Source organism: Centroberyx affinis, unplaced genomic scaffold (assembly GCF_046629955.1).
Source record: "Centroberyx affinis isolate AG114_WGS23_722 - 3 ecotype Tasmania unplaced genomic scaffold, CSIRO-AGI_Caff_v1 ptg005828l_1, whole genome shotgun sequence".
Classification (NCBI taxonomy): domain Eukaryota; kingdom Metazoa; phylum Chordata; class Actinopteri; order Beryciformes; family Berycidae; genus Centroberyx; species Centroberyx affinis.
The window spans coordinates 5,121-31,683 of NW_027282954.1; the positions used below are offsets into that span (position 1 = coordinate 5,121).

The window sequence follows — 26,563 nt, forward strand, 5'->3', positions numbered from 1 at the left end:
GAGGTTAAACAGATGAAAAATAAAAAGTAGAGAGTCGGATAGCCACACTGTCATCTTTCAAACTGTCACATGCCAGACCAGCAGATTTGCACTTTTCCAAACAATTCCTCTCAGCAGCAGCAGCAGCATCATCACAGGAGGTTCAGTGTGAGATCTGTGTTCAGTCCAAACATGAAGATCCCAGGTTCCTCTTCAGTCTGTTTCCCTCCCTGTTCCTACATCTTACAGCTTTACTTTCCTTCTGACAGCCGACAGAGAAACGTCCGTCTCACTTTTTAACAACAGTAGATACAGAAACGGTAAATCATTCCCAAAACAAGAAGCTCTCTCCTGGAAAGACGCTCGTTTTCAAGGTAGTTTCAAGGTTAAGTGCAGTAAGCAACGGCTACATGAGTTTTTCAGACTTCTTTGGTAACTATTTGTCCTTCTAGTCACAAGTCCAAGCAAACATGATGATTAAATGGTTTGTTTTGTAGGGAAGCATTCGGTTTTTTTTATATTAAAAGGGATTTTTTTTTTTTTTTTTTTTTTGAGAAAACGATAACTTTAAGGAAATCCAAAGGAAACTTCATTCAAAATGAACAAACGTATAATCTGAGAATGCTATGACCTAAAAGCCACAAGCCATACATGTGTTAAGCTCCTTTGCGCTATAAGAAATTATATTTACTGAATCAATACTCGTTCCAGCATTCCCCACCATGTTGTGTGCTGCTGTTTAGACTGTTGTCACATTTAGTTTCTGATATTTATTTGCTTTGACGCGTTTATTTTTTAGCTCGTTTTCTATGTAACTTACAAAAAATGTTCTCCGCCTTTGTTTTTATCTTTGCATTTTTTCACTGTGCAAATAAACTAAACAATATGATTGACCCATCATTAGTTCACTAATAAATCTGCTTAAAGGGACGACTGGCTGTTGTTTTCCATCACAGCTCACTAACTGACTGAAGTGAAGCTTCTGCAAAGCTGAACTCGTCTGTTTTGGGGAAGTAAGAGTCAATGAAATGATTTTTGTCCTCTTTCTTTCTTTCTTTCCTTTCTTTCTTTCAGTAGAGGTTTCAGTTTCAGTTACCTGTTGCTCAAACAGCTTCAGTGTTTCTAACGTCACAATCTGAATTCAAAGCCTTCTAATTCATCTCTAATAATATCAATAAAATATCTCGTTAAATATTTCATCAGCTTTTCAAAGGCACTTTGCATGTTTTCTCCAGCTAAGCAGTGATTGGCCCTTGGACTGAGTCTAATTGAAACACGGGGGAAATATTGATTTCTGTGGCACCGACTTGAACAAAACAGAAACTCTCTCTAAAGGGAGGTGATGGACTTGGCAATTTGTTGCGCAGCGTAGACGGGCAAGCGTTGCCCCACAGGAGTTGCCGATGAAGTTGCCGTGTGCATCGGCGCCGTGAGGGTTAAATCTATAACAACTGGGTTTCATTCTCACTCATAAAAACCATCCAGAGTTTGACTACAGTGCAGAGCGTCGTCTATATTGGCAACAACCTGCTGAGACAGACGGTGTGGACAGTGTTGGAGCGATCGGTGCGAGGCGGCGTTCACATGAGGCGTTCACATGAGGCGTTCAGATGAGGCGTTCACGTGAGGCGTTCACGTGAGGCGTTCACATGAGGCGTTCACATGAGGCGTTCACGTGAGGCGTTCACGTGAGACGTTCACATGAGGCGTTCACATGAGGCGTTCACATGAGACGTTCACGTGAGGCGTTCACGTGAGACGTTCACGTGAGACGTTCACATGAGACGTTCACGTGAGACGTTCACGTGAGGCGTTCACGTGAGGCGTTCACGTGAGACGTTCACGTGAGACGTTCACGTGAGGCGTTCACGTGAGACGTTCACGTGAGACGTTCACGTGAGGCGTTCACGTGAGGCGTTCACGTGAGGCGTTCACGTGAGGCGTTCACGTGAGGCGTTCACGTGAGGCGTTCACGTGAGACGTTCACGTGAGGCGTTCACGTGAGACGTTCACGTGAGGCGTTCACGTGAGGCGTTCACGTGAGACGTTCACGTGAGACGTTCACGTGAGGCGTTCACGTGAGGCGTTCAGATGAGACGTTCACATGAGGCGTTCACATGAGGCATTCAACTAATTTCAACTTTTTTGACAGACTGGATTGAGATATTTTCACGCCTCGCTCTCCATCACACAGGAGATGTCATTCGTTTTGTTGCCGGATCCCAAACGCTCATGTGAACGCCGCCTCAGCGCCTCGTGCTGAAGCCTCAGTCCCACCGCGGCCTTCGGGCGGTGGAAACCCTCTCAGAAGCGTTACGCCGCTGAACATGCAGATATGCTGAGTCGTGGTTAGCGAACCGGCCTGAGAGCTACGGCTAAAAGACGATACGATATATAAACGACCGAGGTAATGCGTTAACGCTCCTTAATTCCCGAGTTGCCCGTTTTTTCCTGCGGTGGCCAAGCGAACCTAAACGGCTTGTGATGAGGGTTAAATTTAGACGGCGGTCCTTCAGCACCAGCGGGGCTCGGCGGCCCGACCCTGTGTCCGGAAAACGTGCGGCGCCTCCCTCCGGCGCCTCAGGCCTTCCCCGCCTTCATGTAGGTGGGGATGGTGCCGCGCTGCGTCAGGCCCTCGAAGCGCTTGTACGTGTAGTTCAGGAAGACCCAGTCCTTGGACTTGAAGTCCGGCTCCGTCACGTTGGCTGTTCAAAGAAAGGGAAAGAGAAAAGATGAATGGTTCTCGTCACGGCCACTCGGGGGCGATACAGACCTTTATTCTCAACCTGGGGGTCATGAGATCATTTTGGCCGGTTGAAAGACGATTTATGGGAAAGCAGAAAAACATATTTCTCCCGTACAAACTTATTATCATGTCTATTTTTTCAGATTTTCCTCCAATTTCTGCTTTTTTCCTTGTGAAACACTGATAAGTTTTCAGCCTAATTTCAGCCTAACCAAATTAAACAACTTGAAAAGGGAAGATTATTCTGTAGCATTGCTTGGGTTTAAGGTTTTAAGACAAAAAGGTTAAGAACTGCTGCACTGGGGGTATTTAAAGCCATGGCAATGTTACAGGAGGGTAAATCATACAGGATGGCAACAGGGATATCGTACCATTTAAAAACATAACAGTAATCAAGCTGATTTAACCAAAAATCCATACATAAAATCTCTCCACCCATTTAAATCATCCACTTAATACTGATAACATAAATACAGGGAACACAGGTCTTAAATGGGCATGAAAGTATATTGTGATGCAAAGGAAACCTTGCATTTATATTTCAAATCAAATATTTTTTATAAAGTGCAGGGGTATTTAGCGAGAAGTTATTCTGATTTGAAAGCCTCGACCCACTACTAGAGCTGAACAATGAATCGAAAAAAAATCGAAATCGCAATATGAACTTCTGCAATTTTCAAATCGCAGTGCTGCAGGTAATCTTTGGTCCATGGATCAAGTTCAATATTAGTGAAAACGTTTCATCTTACTCAAACTCAGTAAATCCTGCACACTGACATCTATATTTTTCTTTAAACAATTTTATAAAGAGTTCTATAAAATTTATGACAAGAAAAACTTGTGATAAATATGAATCGCAGTTTAAATCGCAATTGTGTTCTGTCAAATAATTGCAATTAGATTTTTTGTGAATATCGTTCAGTCCTACCCACTACACAGGTTTTTTTTTTTTTATAGCGTTGGTTAGAAATCTTCTTGTGATGTTTGTGTAATTTGGGACAAACCTGGCTGCAGGATGTCCGATTCGGGGAAGTCGTCGAAGTTCGATGTGTCGTCGATACTTTTGATCTCGATGGAGATGGCTGCCGGCCGTTCCCTGTGGAGGCGAAGACAGAGGGGATTGTGGGTAAAAGAAACGCAGGAACAGAAGTACAGTGATGGAAATCCCACGAGAGAATAAAGTTACAGATTTGTGCTACAGATTTGAGATAAAAAACCCAAAGGGGCTGACAGAGAACAAATCACTGCAGGCTGTTCCACTTCAAAGACTTCACCGCACGCTCACAGCTCTGATGCAACACATTTTATTGTCCAAAAACCAACGTTTGGACAGGCAAGCTCTTCTTCAGGATCACGGACAATAAAATTTGTTGCATCAGAGATATGAGTGCAATTCAGATTCAGAATAACTTTATTGTCTATCATGTGGATATAAAACCACAGGCTTTCAACATCCAATAAAAAAACTGAGAACAACATAAAACAACAGAAACAGACAACATAAATCCAAATCAAAATGTGTTTTTCATTGATTAATAATAATACTCCTGTCAGTCGGCACCGAACCAACACTGGTGTGCGTTTCAACTTCTTCTTTTTCATTAGAATACGAAATTGAAATTTTTTATTGACAATATAAAAAATATATGACGTGTATACATAAATAATATATGCACCGCCTCACCAGGAGGCATCATATCTTTGTGCAATATTTGTCAAAAGGATAAAACACAATAAAGCCCAAGAGCTTATTTCCATTGTCCTTTGGGTGTAGGTGTGTGTTTAACTGTTAGTGACTGAATGAGTATGTGAGCACAATAAGCATAAATAAATACATAAACCAATCCCTCTATTGTCCACTTCAAAAATACACTTTCTGTTTTATATGACTCTTATTTAACCAGAGAAACAGCACCTAGAGTTTCCCAGCCAGCCCAGGGATTCAGGGGCTTATGGGAAATGTAGTTTCAATGTGGAGAAACACTACTACTGGTGAGAGATAGAGGAGACCAATCAGCTCCACCATGCTCTCATTGGTTTACAGTCATTAGACCAAGTTATCAATTAATTTCACAGTGATATGTTGATGTTTAACGATACGACACATCGCACCTTTAAGCTGAAGAGATCCATTTTCCTGAAACTGAGTTCAGGTGTCAGTTTTCTACCTGTGGGTCTGCAGGTCTGTGGGTCTGCAGGTCTGTGGGTCTGCAGGTCTGTGGGCTACACAGTGAGGTTACCTGATGTGCTAAAAAGGTCAAAACTCCAGCAACACTTATAGTTTATACAGGGTTCCGACACATTTTCAATTAAAAAATTCCATACTTTTTCCAGACCTTGATTTGTTTTGAAGATTTTGTCTGGTGTTCAATATGATTTACACAGACAGACATCTTGCCCCTGCTAACTAGGTCATATCACTGTATAGATGAAGATTGTTCTTCACAGCCACAAATATCAGAATATGTGAGATGATTGGCAGGGTTCCTACACGGTTTCCATTTTAAAATTCCATATTTTTCCCAGACCCTATGTTCTTGACTGGATTTGATTTTGGTGGGTATTTGATATAATGCATGCTGACAGCGGCTGGGTAATAAGAGCGTCCCTCTATCTGAACATTATTCTTCACATCAACAAAACCTGTGGACTCAAAGTGGCTCTACAACAACATAAAAGCTAGAATTATGTGTGTATCGGACCTGAACCGCAACATTTTCCATACTTTTCCAGACATTTTTTCAAATTCCCAAACTATTCAAGACCTGGAAATGATCAAATTCATTTTTAATACTTTTCCAGACTTTCCAAACCTGTGTAGGAGGTTTCAAAAAGGTATATAGACCTTTTTGATTTTTGAATTTTTTCTTCTACCCTATTTAAATGTTGTTTGTAATGTGTTTCATGATGACCCTGATGAAGGCCACAAGCCGAAACGCGTTGGTCTAACAATAAAGTTGTTCTATATACTACAAATGTTGCTGGAGTTTTGACCTTTTTAGACCTTTTTCCCTTCTCCATGCACCTTGGAAGTAAGGTGAAGTTGTGCCAGAAACCCCTACTCTGCTTCTACAGTTACCTGATGTGCTCCCAGTCCACCGGCTCAAAGAAGGGATGACTCTTGATCTCCTCCACGCTCACCGCTCCGATCCGGTTCTCAGCATCAGTGCAGTACCTGAAACACACCGGACAGGACAGACAGAATGAGACGACGAAACCTAGCTTTATACACACAGACTGTAGGGAGAGAGGACATTAAGAAACACATGCAGTACTGAGAAGAAATATTTATTAGTAAAACCAACGTTTCAGCACTTGGCCTTCATCAGAGTTTGTAAAACAACTGTAAAAGCCTGAATAAATACGTAAAACGCGGTAAAAATCAACCAATAGATAAGAGTCAATGGTGATATAATAATAGAAATAATAACCAATAGATTCCTACTGGCTGATGAGAAAAGAAAGAATACATAAAAATATAAATTAAAAACAGTACAGGAACTCTTTGTTTGTAAAATCCTCATTCATAGCCTCTGGAAATACATTTTTAAGATAAAATATCCAGAAGGCCTCCCTCTTTTTTTTTTGTAATGTGGTCATATAATAATAAATAAAAACTTTATTTATAGAGCGCTTTTCTTAACACAAGTTACAAAGTGCTTTACAGGAATAAAACAAATAAGAATAAAAATCGAATGAGAATAAAAAGAAGGAGAACACAATTTAAAAGAACTAACTAACGAGAGGCTATAAAATCTTAAAGGCTTTTATAAACAAGAGAGATTTAACGATAATGTGTACGAGCTGTTTGACACGTTATGTGGTGGCACACACACACACACACACACACACACACACACACACACCTCAGTATCAGGTCTTTGGCTCTCTCTGAGATGGGGACTTCAGGCGGGAAGACGAGTGTTTCCTTCCAGTTCATCACCTTCCTGTACGTCTCCTGCGGCGTCTCCGAGCAGAACGGAGGGTAACCTGAACGCACCGGACCAACAACTTCAAACTTCAAACTCCAAAACTCTCTGAAATAATACTTTCTCCATCTCTCTGCCTCGCAATATGTAGCACTACAGGACTAATGTTAGCTGGTGACAGTGATTTGTAATAGCGGTAAATATTCCTGTGCAAATGATCTATTTCATTTGGAGAAGACAGATGTTTCCTTATAGTTCTAATCTTCCTCTAGACCAGTGATTCTCAACCTTTTTCATACCAAGGACCCTAATTTAGTCCACATTAGAGCCACAGACCCCCATTTGATGAGATTTTGTCTCTCAAACCCAAATCTGAGAATATTTTTATTGTTAGATATGATTTTGTCCAGAACTCCATGACTATCTGTATTGTAGGTAGAGACATAACAGAGAAATTATGATCAGAACAGTCATTCTTCTGCATTCCCTTCACTTCTTGTAAATGAAATAATGCTGAAGTTTAACAATTCATCAGTTTGCTGGGGGACCCCCTGGAACCCCCTCAAGGACCCCTGGTTGTTCCCGGACCCCACATTGAGAACCACTGCTCTAGATTAGCGATTTCTCTCTTCTATGGAGGAAGGTTTTACGCATTTTCAGGTTTTGCTTCACTAAATCAGAAAGTGACAAACTACTATTATATAACTGTATCTGTTCACTGCTGATTTCAGTGAATTTTATTATTGTATTTCACCAAAAGGGAAAAGGTTTGGGGGTTAATCCATTAATTACATGTAGTTGCCACATTACACTGGTCCTGTCCTGTGTGAATAGGGTTTCTCTATCTGTTTCTATCTTTTCCTCTCCCACTCTAAATATATCGGTACAGTTGGTCGACATCATATTTATAACTTCTTTTGTATTTTCCTTCCACCACTTTTCGACTTCCACTGCCTGTTTACTCACTATATATAGCCATTTGTTTATTTATTTTATTTGATTCATAGTACTGTTTACTTCCATTCTCCTTTGCTACCATCTGTTTATTCAGCATCTATGGTCATTGTTGGATATTTGTAAATGTATTATTTGTTCCTAAAGTCATATCCTAATCCGATTTGGTTAGTAATGCTTTTTTTCCCATGCATTTCCATGTGGATTTCCATTTTCCACACTCACTTGGGCATCAAATTTGCTTTTCAATAACTTTCTAGGTGCTGTTTGGTGAAATTAAAGTCAGAATTAGACGTCATAGATGCCTTGTTTTTTACTCATCAAGTCAAGAAATCCTGGTCAAATCATTTTAAACTGAACACTGCTGCTAATGGATCCAAATATCCATCATAAGGTTTTATCTCAGGATGTGAAAAAAAGAGATAAATTCAAGTACTTTCAAGGCCATTCATTAATTTTAAAAAACTTCCACCTTATTTTTCTCAAATCCACAAACTTTCAAGGATTTTTGATTGTCTGTGGAAATGAAATATGTATTTTTTGTGGCGTTCTGGTGGCTCAGCAGTCTAAGGCGTCTTTCCTGTCTCTCTCCTCTTTCAAATAAATGCCTAAAAATAACCTTTAAAAACATATATCGCCATTTATTTCCGTCGTCTACATCTCCACTTACCGATGAGCATTTCGTACATGATGACGCCCAGAGACCACCAGTCGCACAGCTTGTTGTATCCCGTCTGCATGAAGACTTCAGGGGCGATGTAGTCCGGCGTTCCCACCGTGGAATAAGCCTGACGGGCACAGAGCGAGGTCGGGAAAAAAATTAACTGAAATTCACAAGAAATCTGACTGGTCCAAGACACGTTCCAGCCATTATCATCATTCAAAAAAAATCAAGCTAACCACGACTTTTTGGTTGCTGTACAAACTTGTAGTAACCAGGAAGATACTCAGAGATTTTTCTTGATTTCTCCAGTTTTACAGTACTGTGCAGAAGTCTTGGGCACATGTAAAAAAAAAAAATCCTGTAAAGCGAAGATACTTTCAAAAATAATGAAATGAAAAGTTTCTAAATATCAAAAAAATTATTATAGAAGAGCAGTCTGCTGACACACTAATGCAGAAAACAAATAGCCAAAATAAACATCTAAATAAACTTCTAAGACAAAATGCTGCTAGTTGAATCACTGTCCTTAACAACAACAACAACAACAACAACAACAACAGGGGGTTCAGTGCCTTGCTCAAGGGCAATTTGACAGCAGTTGTTGAGGGAGGAGAGTGGATTAATAAGCAACCGCACCTCAGTTTCCCCGCTGGTTCAGGGATTCAAACCGGCGAGCGTCTGGTCACATCAGTTAAAACGGCAAAAAAACCCCAAAACAAAACAAAAACCATCGAGACCGAACTCTTACCAGCTGCCTCCGGTTCTTCTTCCAGGTCTCTGCTTTCCTCTTGGAGTTCATGTTCTGAAAGGCTGCAGGTTGAAAAAAAAAAAAAAAAAAAAGTGAGAGTGAGTGAGAAACAGAAAGAGGGAAAAAAAAGAGGAGAGAGGAAAAGGAAAAGATGTACGATGACTCACTGAACAAGTTATGTGTCTCTGAAGCAAGATCTCGAGGTTTACTATCACTTAAAAGGCTTATGTTTGCGCTCATTCAGTTTAAGGTTATACACAGGGTCCATTTTTCTAAATCAAGACTGTCTGAAATTTACCCTGAGATGGAGGATAAATGTGATCGATGTTTGAACCCACATTGTCATTTGAGCCAGATGTTTTTCTTCTGCCCACGGTTACATCATTTTTGGTCCGGTTATTTTAATATAATGTCTACCATAATGGGAATACATCTACAGCCCTGTCCATTCATTGCTATTTTTGGGACCCCGGATGAGTCAGGTCGATTAAATTCTGTGCAAAAAGAAATTATGAATTTCACATCTTTACTAGCCAGACCTTGCCTTCTCCTACAGTGGAAATCTCCTAACCCCCCCTCACACTGTGTTTTTTCTCAAACTTGAGAAAATTAAATATACAATGAGAGGATATACTGATAAGTTTTTTCACAAATGGCAACCTTTTTTTATCATACTTTACAGACTTGCAGGTCCTGCCGGACTAAGGGCTGGTTTGTTAAATTCTGTTATGTGTGTGTGTGTGTGTGTGTGTGTGTGTGTGTGTACTCTTCACTCTTACTGAGCCAGGGTGTGGTGTGTGAATGTTGGTGTGTTTGGGTTCTTGGGGTTTTGTGCTTTTGCTGTTTTTTCTTCTGTTCTTCTTTCTTTTATGTGTATAATGTGAGTGTTCCTTACTGTCATTTTTCTTTTCTATGGTAAAAAAATAAAAAAATTTTACACCCACATGCTCATTGTTATGTCGTTTAATACTGTTTTCAATAAAAATATTTTGCCAAAAAAAAAAAAAAGGGCTTATTTTTGGATCGCAGCCCTCTGCCTGTGTTAATTTTTGGTCTTTAATCCTCTCTGCCGTAACGTTTGTGCTCAGCTTATTTGCTCTGAATGTCGGATGTGAACTCACAGAAGTCGCTGGGCGGGTTGTGTGTCAGGTTCCTGTAGAACTCGGTGCGATGAGCTTTCTTCAGTCCGGTACACAGGCCGAAGTCCGACAGCTTGACGTGTCCCTGAGAGAGAAACACAGCAGGTCACCTACTGAAAAGTCAACAAACTGTACAGTGAACCAACAGGCAGGAGATGTTGAGGAGAGAAATGGCGAGTGGATAATCTGTAAACGCCCCTTCTCCTTTTTCTCTTTCTTTTTTTTAAATTCTTTATTTAGGGATAACAGGGATTTAAATTACCAGAGACATACATCAATACAGTAATGATATTGGCAGAGGTTTTACACAGTTGAACTGTATCATTATGCACATGTACAATTTTCCTCTTTCCTTCCCGAAATCCTTCTAATTTTTTTATTTATTGCAACAATTGTAGGTTTCTAGAACTTTGTACAGGCTGAGAAAGGTAGGTGTGTCTATATAGAGTTGGGAGAGGTTTCGACAAATCAAATATGGGGAGAGACAAAAGAGGGAGGTGGGAGACCAGAAAAAACAATGATGGGTTTTGTGAATAAAAATAAAACAACAAAAACAAAAACAGACAAAATAAAATAAAATATCAATATCAGTATTCACAATTTGGACTTTGTGTTCCTATACAACAAACCTGGAGAACAAACCACTACACTAATATAATGCCAGGTGTTTCCATCTTTGTAAACTGGTAAGATGGCGTCATATGAATCTGGGTAACTGTACGAGTGAAACCTGAAAATCTAGAGAGAAAAGGCGAGCTCCTCCTTCACCGTCTCCAATAGGCTAATGAACAGTTAACAGATAATTCTGTATAGTGTGGTCCAAAAAAAGTTCAAATGGTTTCAACTTTTGACACTTGAAAAAATACGGCAGCCCTCCATTCTCTCCATCGTCCATCAACATATCAGCTACCAAGAGAAAACACTGGCTCAATCGGTTTTTGATGGATAGAAAGTCTCTCTTAGGGTTAGGGGTTAGGGTCATGACCTGTGTGTGTGTGTGTGTGTGTGTGTGTGTGTGTGTGCCTCTCTCTCACCCTGGAGTCCAGCAGCAGGTTGTCTGGTTTGATGTCTCTGTGGATGAAGCCCAGCTGGTGGATGGAGTCGATGGCCAGGACCGTCTCTGCGATGTAGAACTGGGTCGCCTCTTCAGACAGAGTGTCCTTCTTCATCAGCAGGGTCATCATGTCGCCTGGCAACAAGGTCAGAGGTCACACTTCTAATAATCTGTGATTCTTCCAGGTAAATACATGTCTGTTCTGCTCCTCTGTATCTGATTGCTATTAAAAACCATTGAGGATGAACACAATGATGTAATGGGAGTTTGATAGTTTGTTATGAATTAGTTCTTGATGGTGGTAAAATGGAGACTATGTAGAAAACCGATCATGTATATAAGATTAAAAAAAATAACAATAACTTTATTTGTATAGCACTTTTCTAAAAGCAGTTTACAAAGTGCTTTACATACAATAAAAACCCCCAAAAACTATGATGCAGAATTTACCACAATCAGATAAATAAAACTGTTGAATAATAAACATAAATAAATAAAAAAATAACACAAAAAGGAATAAAAGGTAATACAGGGGATAAATGGATACAACTAGAAAACGAACAGACATGCAACTAAACACAGATGTAAACAGATAAAAGTGAACGTGAAGAAGAAACACAATTACAAAATAAACGATAAAAAGGAGATACACTGCCACTCAAAAGTTCAAAAGTTTAAAAGCTTAAAAGTATAAAAGTTTGGAGCCCCTGAGAAAACTCCATACCCCCGAAAGAAACCAATGACTCCGCCCGCCGAGGCAGCACCGACCAATCAAAATAAAAAATAAGTTACGGGCTTTTTCCCCCGTTGCGGTCCCTAGTCTGAGGACTTTTGTCAGAGCGCTACAGACCTCCAGGCAGGAACTCCATGATGAGGTAGAGGTTCCTCTTGTCCTGGAAGCTGTAGAACATCTTGACCACCCAGGCTCCGTCCGCCTCCACCAGGATGTCCCGCTCCGCCCGGATATGAGCCACCTGGAGCGAGAGGGAAACACCATGAGACGCTTAAAAAAAATATAAAAAAGTGTTGTCCGTAATAATAAAAAAAACGAGACTCTACTTCCAGGGTATATGCAGGAATCCTGAAGTTAAATTCAATACCTTTTTAATATATTTTAAGACCTCAACGCCACTTCGAGCTGTAACCGGTTACATCAGCGACACCTTTAACTTTCATTTACTATACATTGATTTTGAGATTGCAAAACTAAACTCTTAGTTTGCGATAACTTCTATGGACCGCTGTATCAATACAACAGAATTCAGATAGGCCGGGAGGGAACAAAGCTCAAGAGAATAAACTGAGTGACTAACCCAAAGGCAAGGTTTATTAAAAGTAATAAGAGTAACACGCTCACACACGCATGCTTATGCATTACTGTTTCCTGTTGTAGTTTGTTGTAGTCGTTGTGAGAAGCAAAATAAATAAATTCACGCAAACTTTTAGCACACAAACTCTTTGGACAAATAGGCTATTCACATTGAAAAAATAGCTACAAAATGTAATACCTCATAAAATGGCGATTAAGACTTTTTAATACTTTTTAAGGGCCTTAATTTTCACTAAATTGATTTATTACCTTTTAATACTTTTTAAGACCCCACTGACACCCTGTACTTCACCCCTAACTTTCAAAAAGATCCCTAAAAACTAAGGATGGGACAATATATATCGAAATTCAATATGTCACAATACAAAAATGCGAAAATACATATCATGGGTCAGAAGAATGAATCGTGATATTACTGCTATAATAATAATAATAATCCATAAGACTCCCAGAGGTCGAGACACATTAAAGACACAAACACACACACGCATACCTGCTCCTTCTCCAGCATGTCCGCTTTCCTCAAAATCTTCATGGCATAAATGTGTCCTGTGTCTTTTTTCTGCACCAAACGGACCTGAAGGGGAAAACATATATCCAGTTAAAATCATGAGGATGGTTTTTCTGCTCCACCTACATGTCAAGAGAATGTCATTACTATCTACCTGAAGGCAGCAATGTAGATACAGAGCATCAAAAATATTTCATTTAGAGATCAGCTGACTATAAAGAGATTTTTACACAAAACGTAAATTCTAAATCACTTTTTGATGTTGTGCCTTCAGTATAAATGAGAGAAACACTAAACAGTCTAATAATTAGGAAATGAGATGATAAATGTGTTAAAAGGGCACAAAGATGGTGTAGTGCTTAAGATTCCCAATTCTGAAACCACATGCACCCTGTAGTCCTACCCTTATAAAAAAAAAAAAAAAAAAACGGTCACATGTGAATTCAAAGCACATGTTTTTTGGACACATCATGTGTCCAAAAAACATGTGCTTTGAATTCAACATACAAATACAACATGTGACATGTTGTATTTTCATATGTGAACATTCCCATTTCCGATGTGAAAATTACATTTTCACCTGTGAATTGTCTCATTGCTTGTGAAATTAAGTTTTCACATGTGAAACAAATATTGTCATGTGGGGGAAAAAAAACACTTCTCATCTATGGACTGAAATCTTCATACCTGAAGTAAAAACTGTCACATGTGATGTCACAATACAATGTGAATTTTTTTTTTTTTATATATATATATATGAAACCCAATGTGTGAAAATATGCTTTGAATTCACATGTGGGGTTTTTTTCACGGGACTTTTTTGTAAATGTAGAAACTTCTCTGCTGCATCTCTGCTATTCTACGTCCTTCACAACATTTCTACAGTCTCAGTCAAGATTGAATACAGGGTTCCTACACATTTTCAATTAAAAAATTCCAGACTTTTTCCAGACCTTGATTTGTTTTGAAGGTTTTGTCTGGTGTTCAATATGATTTACGCAGATAGACATCTTGCCCCTGCTAACTAGGTCATATCACTGTATAGATGAAGATTGTTCTTCACAGTGACAAATATCAGAATATGTGAGATGATTGGCAGGGTTCCTACACGGTTTCCATTTTAAAATTCCATATTTTCCCAGACCCTATGTTCTTGACCGGATTTGATTTTGGTGTGTATTTGATATAATGCATGCTGACAGCGGCTGGGTAATAAGAGCGTCCCTCTATCTGAACATTATTCTTCACATCAACAAAAACTGTGGACTCAAAGTGGCTCTACAACAACATAAAAGCTAGAATTATGTGTGTATCGGACCTGAACCGCAACATTTTCCATACTTTTCCAGACATTTTTTCAAATTCCCAAACTATTCAAGACCTGGAAATGATCAAATTCATTTTTAATACTTTTCCAGACCTGCGTAGGAACCCTGTGAATACATACTTCACTAGGGGGTGTCCTCCGCTTTGTTGTGTTTTTTTTGTTAAAAGTTGAACGTACCTCTCCGAAAGCTCCTCGCCCGATCACCTTGAGGGACTCGAAGTCGTCCAGGCCGAGCCGCGTCCGCTTCAGCCGCAGGAACTCCGTCTCCTTACGGGCGTGCTGGGAGCGACGCATCACCTTCTGCAAAACACAATGAGACAGAGTCATCTGGAGGAGGAGGAGGAGGACCAGAAAAAGAAGGAGAAGGAGAAGAACAAGAATGAGAAGATGAGTAAGAAGGAAAAGAAGGAGAAGAGTAAGGACAATAAGGAGGAAAAGGAAAAGAAGAAGAAAAAGAAGGAACAAGAACAAGGAGAAGCAAAAGAGGGAGGAGGAGAAGAAGGACCAGAAAAAGGAGAAGGAGAAGAACAAGAATGAGAAGATGAGTAAGAAGGAAAAGAAGGAGAAGAGTAAGGACAAGAAGGAGGAAAAGGAAAAGAAGAAGAAAAAGAAGGAACAATAACAAGAACAAGGAGAAGCAGAAGAGGGAGGAGGAGAAGAAGGACCAGAAAAAGGAGAAGGAGAAGAACAAGAATGAGAAGATGAGTAAGAAGGAAAAGAAGGAGAAGAATAAGGACAAGAAGGAGGAAAAGGAAAAGAAGGAACAAGAACAAGAACAAGGAGAAGCAAAAGAGGGAGGAGGAGAAGAAGGACCAGAAAAAGAAGGAGAAGGAGAAGAACAAGAATGAGAAGATGAGTAAGAAGGAAAAGAAGGAGAAGAGTAAGGACAAGAAGGAGGAAAAGGAAAAGAAGAAGAAAAAGAAGGAACAATAACAAGAACAAGGAGAAGCAAAAGAGGGAGGAGGAGGAGAAGGACCAGAAAAAGAAGAAGAAGGAGAACAAGTATGAGAAGATGAGTAAGAAGGAAAAGAAGGAGAAGAAGGACAAGGAGGAGGAAAAGGAAAAGAAGGAACAAGAACAAGAACAAGGAGAAGCAGAAGAGGGAGGAGGAGGAGAAGAAGGACCAGAAAAAGAAGGAGAATGAGAACAAGAATGAGAAGATGAGTAAGAAGGAAGAGAAGGAGAAGAGTAAGGACAAGAAGGAGGAAAAGGAAAAGAAGAAGAAAAAGAAGGAACAAGAACAAGAACAAGGAGAAGCAAAAGAGGGAGGAGGAGGAGAAGGACCAGAAAAAGAAGGAGAAGGAGAAGAACAAGAATGAGAAGATGAGTAAGAAGGAAAAGAAGGAGAAGAGTAAGGACAAGAAGGAGGAAAAGGAAAAGAAGAAGAAAAAGAAGGAACAAGAACAAGAACAAGGAGAAGCAAAAGAGGGAGGAGGAGAAGAAGGACCAGAAAAAGGAGAAGGAGAAGGACAAGAATGAGAAGATGAGTAAGAAGGAAAAGAAGGAGAAGAAGAAGGACAAGGAGGAGGAAAAGGAAAAGAAGGAACAAGAACAAGACTAAGGAGAAGCAGAAGAGGGAGGAGGAGGAGAAGAAGGACCAGAAAAAGAAGGAGAAGGAGAAGAACAAGAATGAGAAGATGAGTAAGAAGGAAAAGAAGGAGAAGAGTAAGGACAAGAAGGAGGAAAAGGAAAAGAAGAAGAAAAAGAAGGAACAAGAACAAGAACAAGGAGAAGCAGAAGAGGGAGGAGGAGGAGAAGGACCAGAAAAAGAAGGAGAAGGAGAACAAGAATGAGAAGATGAGTAAGAAGGAAAAGAAGGAGATGAATAAGGACAAGGAGGAGGAAAAGGAAAAGAAGGAACAAGAACAAGGAGAAGCAGAAGAGGGAGGAGGAGGAGAAGAAGGACCAGAAAAAGAAGGAGAAGGAGACGAACAAGAATGAGAAGATGAGTAAGAAGGAATAGAAGGAGAAGAATAAGGACAAGAAGGAGGAAAAGGAAAAGAAGAAGGAAAATAAGGAACAAGAACAAGGAGAAGCAGAAGAGGGAGGAGGAGGAGAAGAAGGACCAGAAAAAGAAGGAGAAGGAGAAGGAGGAGGAGGAGAAGAAGGAGGAGGAGGAGGAGGAGGAGAAGAAGGACCAGAAAAAGGAGGAGTAGAACAAGAATGAGAAGATGAGTAAGAAGGAAAAGAAGGAGACGAATAAGGACAAGGAGGAGGAAAAGGAAAAGAAGGAACAAGAACAAGAACAAGGAGAAGCAGAAGAGGGAGGAGGAGGAGAAGAAGGACCAGAAAAAGAAGGAGAAGGAGAACAAGAATGAGAAGATGAGTAAGAAGGAAAAGAAGGGGAAGAATATGGACAAGAAGGAGGACAAGGAAAAGATGAAGGAAAAGAAGGAACAAGAACAAGGAGAATCAGAAGAGGGAGGAGGGGGAGAAGAAGAGGAAGGATGAGAAGAGGAGAAGAACAATGACAAGAAAAACAATTACAAAGAGAAGAAGGACAAGAAGAAGAATGAGGAGGAGATGGATAAGGAAAAGGTCAAAAAGAAGGAGAAGAACAAGAACAAGAACAAGGAGAAGCAGAAGAGGGAGGAGGAGGAGAAAGACCAGAAAAAGAAGGAGAAGGAGAACAAGTATGAGAAGATGAGTAAGAAGGAAAAGAAGGAGAAGAATATGGACAAGGAGGAGGAAAAGGAAAAGAAGGAACAAGAACAAGGAGAAGCAGAAGAGGGAGGAGGAGGAGAAGAAGGACCAGAAAAAGAAGGAGAAGGAGACGAACAAGAATGAGAAGATGAGTAAGAAGGAATAGAAGGAGAAGAATAAGGACAAGAAGGAGGAAAAGGAAAAGAAGAAGGAAAATAAGGAACAAGAACAAGGAGAAGCAGAAGAGGGAGGAGGAGGAGAAGAAGGACCAGAAAAAGAAGGAGAAGGAGAAGGAGGAGAAGAAGGAGGAGGAGGAGGAGAAGAAGGACCAGAAAAAGGAGGAGTAGAACAAGAATGAGAAGATGAGTAAGAAGGAAAAGAAGGAGAAGAATAAGGACAAGGAGGAGGAAAAGGAAAAGAAGGAACAAGAACAAGACTAAGGAGAAGCAGAAGAGGGAGGAGGAGGAGAAGAAGGACCAGAAAAAGAAGAAGGAGAACAAGAATGAGAAGATGAGTAAGAAGGAAAAGAAGGGGAAGAATATGGACACGAAGGAGGACAAGGAAAAGATGAAGGAAAAGAAGGAACAAGAACAAGGAGAATCAGAAGAGGGAGGAGGGGGAGAAGAAGAGGAAGGATGAGAAGAGGAGAAGAACAATGACAAGAAAAACAATTACAAAGAGAAGAAGGACAAGAAGAAGAATGAGGAGGAGATGGATAAGGAAAAGGTGAAAAAGAAGAAGAACAAGAAGAAGAAGAGGAACAAGGAGAAGGTGAACAGGTAGCAGAAGGAGAAGGAAGAGAAGAAGAGGAAGGATGAGAAGAGGAGAAGAACAATGACAAGAAAAACAATTACAAAGAGAAGAAGGACAAGAAGAAGAATGAGGAGGAGATGGATAAGGAAAAAAAAGTGAAAAAGAAGGAGAAGAACAAGAACAAGGAGAAGGTGAACAGGTAGCAGAAGGAGAAGGAGGAGAAGAAGAGGAAGGATGAGAAAAGCAGAAGAACAATGACAAGAAAAACAATTAGAAAGGAAGAGGAAGAACAAGAACAAGAAGGACAAGGAGAAGAATGACGAGGAAAAGGAGAAGGAAAGGAAGAAGGACAAGAAGGAAAAGAGGGAGAAGAATTAGAAGTAGGAGAAGAAAATGTTGAGAAGGAGAACATCAACAAGAAGAGAGACAAGAAGGAAAAGAGGGAGAAAAATTAGAACTAGGAGGAGAAGAAAATTATGAGAAGGAGAACATCAACAATGATGACAAGAACGGTTAGAAGGACAAGAAGGAGGAGGAGGAGCAGAGGAAGACAGACAAGAAGGAAAAGAGGGAGAAAAATTAGAAGTAGGAGGAGAAGAAAATGATGAGAAGGACAACAACAACGGTGACAAGAACAGTTACAAGGAGCAGGAGGAGAAGAAGAAGAGGAAGAAGGAGGAGAAAACAAACAATTTCCTGCCCCATTTTGAGGTCTTTTAACAAAAACCCTTATCATTGTTTCTCACTGTAATGATGCCTTTAAGCAGCTCTAAAAAAATAAGATGACCTCTGACCCTTCAGTGTTTTGGTTTCTTTCTAAGGTGCAAACAGGGAGCACGAGCCTACTGTACCTCTTCATCTGGCAAACCCTCTTCATCCATGACCTTCTCCAGCTTCTTCTGCCTGGGAGGAAAACACAAAAAAACACACATACAGCTTAAAACACGGAGCTTTCCAACACAGAATGGGCAGAAAAATTACTTTACAAGATATTTTGACACAATTATTAAATCAGATGTATTAGTTTTCTTGACGATTTTCAACTATAGTAGGTGAAATTATGGAGTGGAAACAACACGAGGAAACAATCAAGGAAGGATCAGGTGACCGAAAAAAAAAAAAAATGTCGCAGCTTGAAATCGGATCTCCTGACGGGCGTGCAGGAGGACAATACACCGGCTCTCAGGTGACGTGAGAACAGAAGAGCCACAACATGAGATACAGGCCTTTGTCATGTTCACTCCGAAGATGAAACACCCGCGCTTTTGTTACCTGTGTTGGATCTTTTTTTTTTTTTTTTTTTTTTTTCCAGCAGCGGAGGGTGTGAGACCGGACCCGCCTTTTTTAAACAACAGCTACATGCAGGGAGAAACCCGACTGCTGGCCAAACTCCCATTAAGATCTTATTCCAGTTAAGCTGTTTACATGAACTTTTGATGAACTGCGATTGACTCTCCCTATTGTCATGAATAAACCAATAAAAACAGAATATTCCTGTCCACAGATTGAATGAGAAAAGTATGAAAAAAAAAAGAGAAATAGAAGCTTCCCACTGCGCATTTTTATGTTGATTAGCTGTTTAAAAGACGTCTAAATGGCTTTAAATGTCTAGGCTAAAATGAGTCTCCACAGGGTTTATTTTTTTGATATTTACAGCTGTTTATGCATTGTCTAATTATGTAATAATGTATTTACTGCTTGTTTTAAAACCTGGGCTTTATGAGAGCTAAAGCAGAGACACAACATTGAAATTACATCTAGTACTGATGTTTCCATGCCACACTAACCTGTTAAATATGTGAGTAAGCCAGGTATCTTAACCGGGTTTCTCATAATCAGAGCTTTTCTAACACAGTGGTTCTCAAACTGGGGGTCGGGACCGCCCAGGAAAAAACATAATTCTACTATACAGATTTATTATAGTGTATTTTTTAAGACTTTTGTATAATTTTAGTTTTTTTCTTGTGAAATATTGAATAGTTTTCAGCCTCTAGGCCTCCTCTGATAATCCAATGAAATGGCTTGAAAAGGGAAAATCATGCTTTGGGTGTTTTGGTGTTTTGGGTCGGCATATGCAGCCGGTGATGGTGGTTGTGAGTAGGCATCGCTTCCTTTTAAGAGGTCAAGAGCCAAAACATTTGAGAACCCCTGTTTTGACAGTTGCGATGTTTTCATGCATCGACCCAAAACAGGGTAACCGGGTTAAGGAGGGAATTGTCCATGCATGTAAACATCCACTGAGTAGCAGGGTGGATAAGTGGTTAGAGAGCCTTCCCCCATAACCAAAAAAAGTCACAGGTTTGATCCCGGCAACAGCAAATGTGTCCTGTCAAAGTTTCCTTTAGTAAGACACTGAATCCCCTGCCTGCTCTGGATAACAGCACCAGCTAAACGCCTCAGATCTAACAAGTCTAACAGGAGGACCGGTGGTTTTTTATGTTTGGGATCAGTGGTCTGTCCTACCTCATCTCACGCTCCTCATGCTGGGTGAGCAGGGTGCTGTAGAAGTTCTCCAGCGTCAGCTTGGCCACGGTCACCCTCTCCCGGGTGTGGTTGCTCATGGGAAGGGCAGCTGCAGTCCCTCCCGTCATGGCCATACTATCCTGCAGGTAGAAAAGCAAACAAAATCACTGCTTTAACTGGTGCTGACGATCTGTTTCGGTCAGTTTCAGGGTTAGTTTTCTCCATCATGTGGGGGGACAGGTGGTGAAAAGTGCAAGGTTCAGTCTTCTGCAACAGCTAATGTGTGTCCATCCACAGCTACAAGTCCTGTTGAAGTGTCATTGAGCAAGGCACTGAACCTCTAACCTGCCTGCTCACTGTAAGTCACTCTGGATAAGAGTGTCAGGTAAATCTCTAGAGTGTAAACTGTCTAAAATAATCCAGTAATCATAACAGCATTTTGTAACGTCAGAGACCATGTTGAAAAAAAGGACAATTCATTGAAGCAACAATAAGGCTGGGAAATGTGAATGTGGCCAACATGTATCTTGTCTTATATCTCATGACATGTCATTAATAATCCAGAAAAAAATGCCAAGATACAGATCAGATATGAAAAACAGCCCATTACTACCAGCAGCACAGCTTTAATGAAGGCTTAATGTCAAAATGTATTAACCGTGGCAAGAGTAACACCCAGTTCTCTCTGTTTAAAGCTGCACTAGGCAAGATTTATATGTAAAATGACACCCGTTTTCAACAGAGAAGAGCGTCACATCCCGACTAATTAAGACGGCAAAATTTAAGAGCGAAATACAAACTGTCTCCTAAACAGCAGACAAAAAGCTGAACCTCTTCACCTCCAACAAACACTAAGTAGAAGACATTGAGGTCCGAGGGGTGCGCAGTTTACTGATGTCAGGTTATATGATTTCTGGGTAATGAAGTCCTTCAAACTTTCAAAAAATTCAAACTGTTACCTCTCGCTGCCACTTGAGGCAGCTTTAAGTGCAGCTTTAAGTTTGACGTAAAAGTGTTTGGTTTTTATGTTTTGCTTTTGACTGAGAGTACAATGAAGCTTCTCTGTTATCCATTTTGCCAATAACTTGCCTCAGTTTTACATTTTAGGCGTCTAGCTGATGCTCATACCCAGAGCAATGAGTAAATGAATGAAGTGCAACATTAGAAAAGACTTAAATTCCTTGACCACCAACATTATAAGCAATTAGCCTAATTGTCAGGAGCGCCAAGGATCAAGAGATAAGAAGGGAGGTGAAAGAGATTTTTCCTCTTCTAACTTCAAGATAACAGCATATTAGTGCGGGCAGAGGAGGAACATAGGGGCGAGGGGATGTGAGTGGGTCATGTACTTCACCAAAACAGTTCAACATCACGTCATTGAAAAGCGTGATTGGACTTGATTAGCTGGCACAGAGATAAGAGAGCTGTGCAGCCCGGAGATAGGAGGTGTGTTTGGTCTAGTCGCCAGCTCTTTTCCCTTCCCGCTCCCAGAAACTTCTGAACAACAAGGGACTTCCTGACTTCTGAGACAAACCACTGACTCACCGCTACAACCCGCTCACTTTGGGAGGTTTGTCTTGGATGGAAAATGAGACGTGGGCACCGAGGCTGTTCGGTTACTGACGCCAGTACAGATTTACCTGAGCAGAATATTCCTGCCAAGCTCAACTTAAAGGGAAACAGTCAGTTAAAATTGAACAGATTGGAGTTTTCAAACATTTCTCAGAGGCAGAGCTGCTCAGGAGACAGAAATTCATTGGTTCATTGGTTGAGTTAAACCTCAGTGGGCGAAGCCAAAGAACCACAGTTTTTCTTGCCAAGCAACGTTAGACTGAAGTCCAGTGAGAAAGACAAGAGGTAAGAGAGGAGGAAGCTAATATTATGAAGCCTAGCGCTCTGCTGCTAACTGAAAAAATACAATCTATCCATACAAAGTTATCTAGGTTAGCTAGTTAGCTAGCTGACCTTCAAGTTCAAACTAGCCATACTAGCTTATAGCTATCTAGGTAAGCTAGTTAGCTAGCTGCTGACCTTCAACATCATGATGCCATGGTCAGGAATGAATGAAAGAAGAAGTCATTGACATCTCTATGTTTGACCAGAGTTCCTTATTTGCAATTCAAGTTTGCCAGTTAGCTAACTTAGCTAGCAGTTAGCTAACTTAACTAGCTAACAGTTAACAGTCTGAAAAACTGTTTCTTTGACTCCGCCCACTGAGGTTTAACTCAACCAATCAGATTATTTCTGCCTCTGAGAAATGTCTGTATAACTAAAACTCCAATCTGCTAAAAGCGACCATGTATCTGGTGACTGGAGGTTTTTCCCACCCAGGTGGCGACTGAGACTCAAACTGTTAGCAGCCTCAGCTCAGCGTTCAGTCTGCTGGTCCTTCAGCTCGTTCGGTTCAGTCAGTTTGGATGATGTTTGGATCCGCCCTGCAGCTAAACAAACACTGCTCAGATTCTTACAAGGAAGGCTTTATAGAAGTAAGCAAACTATTCAGAGTCTAGACCTGGGCGGCCCAAAGTAGGGCTCATAGGCCACATCTGGCCCTCCACACAACTCTACCAATGGTACCAGAATGTATTCAAGTATTTGGTCAAGATTAATGCAATTAAATGTTATTTTAGTAGTGGTGGTAGGATATGTCTTGTAATGAGCAGGTTAATAGAATAACGCACCATGACCGAACAAGCTAATGCCTGCTTGTTACACTTCTAAATAACAAAATGACCTTTCAGCCACAGTTTGGGCCACACCCAGGACCGACCTCAGACGGGTTTTCATCATCTAACTGGAATCGTTAAATCTTGGCTCCTGTTGTTTGAGTCAACAGTGAAATGTGTAATGAAGTCGTAACTGTTAACAGCCGACCAGCAGGATGTCTGTCGGCAGGCTGAACTTTATTATCTGACAGGCAGGTAATGGGCAGAGAGTTACACTACAAATGCTATTTATACATTTTGGAAGAAAGTAATCATTACCTGGGAAGATCATCATTTAACAAATCTAAAAAAAAAATTAAGATCCAGTGTGTAAAAGTGGTTATCATTTTGTAAACCTTCAAAAAAAAAAAAAAAAAAATGTTTTAATTTTGTGCCATCAATCATTTTCTAGGAGGTGTCAACTTTCTTTCCCCAAATGATGCATCTCTCATTTTGGAATGCAGGCACATACACAAACAAAGGCTCACACACACACACACACACACACACTCACTCTCTCTCACACACACACACACACACACACACACTCCACCCTAAAGTACGTAAGTAACTGGACAGGAAACAGCTTCCGTCCTGAATGAAAAGGCCCAGTCATGATGCCAGAGTTAGGGAGGAGTGGGGTGCACATGGATGACGGACACACACACACACACACACACACACACACACACACACACACACACACACACACACACACACACACACACACACACACACACACACACACACACACACACACACCAAGCTTTCACTGCCAAATACAAAAACAACCAATCCCTAATGAAAAATGACTATGATATTCCAACAACACTCACAGTGTCCGTGGAACACAACAGTGACCTGATCATACATTATGGTTTCACTAGAATATATTCCTATAATAATAATAACTTCATCTGTATAGCACTATTTTAAAAACAATGTTTACAAAGTGCTTTACATACAATAACACACAAAGAGACAGTGATGTAAAAGTACCACAGTTAATAAAATAAAGTTAGATAAAAAGTACAGAAAAAAAGAAAGACATTTGTCCAGTATCCTTCTAAAGTTTATTATAGTTATTTTTCATAAGGGCTTTCTATGAGTCTTTTGTTTTCCTGTTGAATGCAACGCTAATTATGCTCTGTGTAATAAAAAAAGGCTTCACATATATACAATTGTTGGCATTTTACCAACAGCCTGCCCTCAGAAGAAAAAAATAGGAATGAAAATATTAAAAAAAGAAAAGATAATGTAGCCTAAAGGAAAACAAATTAAACAGACACAGTGTCAGTAATGATGCAACTGAGGAATAGGAATTTGAAAATACCTACAGGAAACAGAATTGGAATAGTGTTATATATTACCAATACTGAATATCATAACATGTTAAAGGAACCTTTCAGCTGGTATCTGATGCAGAACATGTAATGGTAATCCATACATTATGACTGAATGTGTTTGATTTGTTTGTTGAACTGTCTTTTATTTGGTTCGTAATGTTTTGATTTATAATGATTAGAGTCGAGACAAACTCTCTTAGAAGTGGAATTTCATGGAATTTAATGGAATTCAATTCTGTGTCCTCTCAATCCAGCTCCAGCTGAACTGAACTGGAGTTCATCATGAATTGTCAGTTCAGTTCATGGATGGCTCCAACCTGCTGCAGGAGGTTTGGACTGACAACAAAGCAACCAGAGGGTCAGACATTAACATGCAGCTCAACGGGTTCTTCAAAAATGCAGTGAATGCCTCCTGAGTCTCAATCTGATCCTCAATTACAAACCAAACACCTTCCTAAAAAAAAGTTTGTAGCAACACCAGAAGAAGAAAATGTATTTCAAGTGGCCAAAATATATTTTGAATCAATGCCATCTACATGTATATAGATACAGATTTTTGGGCCTTTTTTGTGCATATTTTGAATCATACCTTTTATTGAAGTATATGTAAAATGTAGGCTATATTTTACAGTCTGGGTTAAATCCCTTGCCTGGGACGTGGTGAAGGTTGATATTGGGTTATTTTACACTGATATTGAGTTATTTTATACTGCTATTAGCTTATTTTATACCAATATTGAGCTGTTTTATACTGCTATTAGCTTATTTTATAGCAATATTGAGCTATTTTATACTGCTATTAGCTTATTTTATAGCAATATTAAGCTGTTTTATACTGCTATTAGCTTATTTTATAGCAATATTGAGCTATTTTATACTCCTATTAGGTTATTTTATACTAATATTGAGCTATTTTATACTGATATTATCCAATTTTATACCAATATTGAGCTATTTTACACTGATATTGGTTTATCTGTACGCTTGCTGATATTCCCTTTACGTCTGTCTGGCAGGTTCCGTGACAGCAGTAAATAGAAACCCAACAAGGTGAAAATAAACAGCTTTATGGATAAATCATCCTTCCACCTACCTCCGTGTCCTGCTCCAGAGTCAATTATTGGCTTGCCGCCAGCTCACCTCCCAGCTGAAAGAAATATATGAATGTTTCTCTGTGGTTTTTCTGCCTGTTCAGGCAGCTGTGGCTGTGAAGCTCTAAGCTCCAGCTACCTCCTGTAGACGAGCCGACCAGCTTCAGCCGTAAACATTGCCGATATCGGCGCAAAGAAAAAAACAAATTCCCCCTGACGCTGACAGCTAGCTAACCTGAAATAATCTGGAAATAATTTACTGCCTCCATTCGTTTCCCCTGACCTCGAAATCCAGCGCTTCCCCTCTTTCTATAAAAATAAAATAAGCAGCGATGCTGCTTCCTGGGACCGTTGAGCTCACCAGACGCTCGTGCCACGCAACGGCGTAGCGGTTTAACGACGTCGGCACGAACCAATCACCGAGGGGGAGGGGGACCGGGCGTTGGCCTCTGACCAATCAGGATCGGAATGCGCGAGGGAGTGACGTGTACGTCGACCAATGAAGAGATTCGGACCCTCCCCACCGCCCGTGCGTGCAGCGTTGCGTTCCAGGACGCAGCTTCATTTGGCTAGCAGCTACATGACGGTAGTAGATGAATGCTACACTGAATTACGTAAACAGGTTATATTTAGTGCAGATGTGAGTTAACCCTTATGAAATGAAGTATAGTAATCCTATGATACATTTTGGAAAGATACTATATAAATATCACAGCAACAATATATATTATAGGAGTATTTTAGAGATACCATAGGAAATAGAAAATACCACAATGCATGATAAGGTCACAAAGGTCATAAAATGTCTCTGTCTCTGATTTACATGTAAATTGCAGGTTATTGAGCAACAAAGTCTAGAAACCTTTATAAAAAAATATATATATATATCATATAAAGATATATATATTAAGATATGTTAATCCTACAATAAATTTCATAATGATTCTATACAAATATCAAATATAAACTGTATATAATATCCTATAGTAATATCATAGGGATACCATAGGAGACAGAAAACAGCATAAAGTATGATAAGGCCGCTATAAATTCATGATTGGGTTCCACAGACACACTGCAGGAATATTGCAGTTTATAGATATTATAGAATATTATAGTGTTTTTTTTAGATAAAGACAGATCTGAGACCATTGGTGTTATAATTTTAGATATCAGCACCT

General features: G+C 40.0%; 1 protein-coding gene across 1 annotated transcript; it reads right to left on the reverse strand.

The window, feature by feature from the left end:
• Positions 1-2,102: 2,102 nt before the first annotated feature.
• LOC139667857 (serine/threonine-protein kinase 38-like) lies at positions 2,103-25,686 on the reverse strand. Its single transcript, XM_071547330.1, has 14 exons — positions 25,385-25,686; positions 20,241-20,380; positions 18,629-18,680; positions 14,559-14,681; positions 13,037-13,120; positions 12,064-12,187; positions 11,194-11,348; positions 10,142-10,244; positions 9,021-9,082; positions 8,279-8,396; positions 6,592-6,715; positions 5,805-5,900; positions 3,730-3,821; positions 2,103-2,684 (listed from the first exon to the last, which is right to left on the reverse strand). Exons 2-14 carry the CDS (start codon positions 20,372-20,374, stop codon positions 2,560-2,562), a joined length of 1,392 nt encoding a protein of 463 aa, XP_071403431.1. The 5' UTR covers positions 20,375-20,380; positions 25,385-25,686; the 3' UTR covers positions 2,103-2,559.
• Positions 25,687-26,563: the final 877 nt, after the last annotated feature.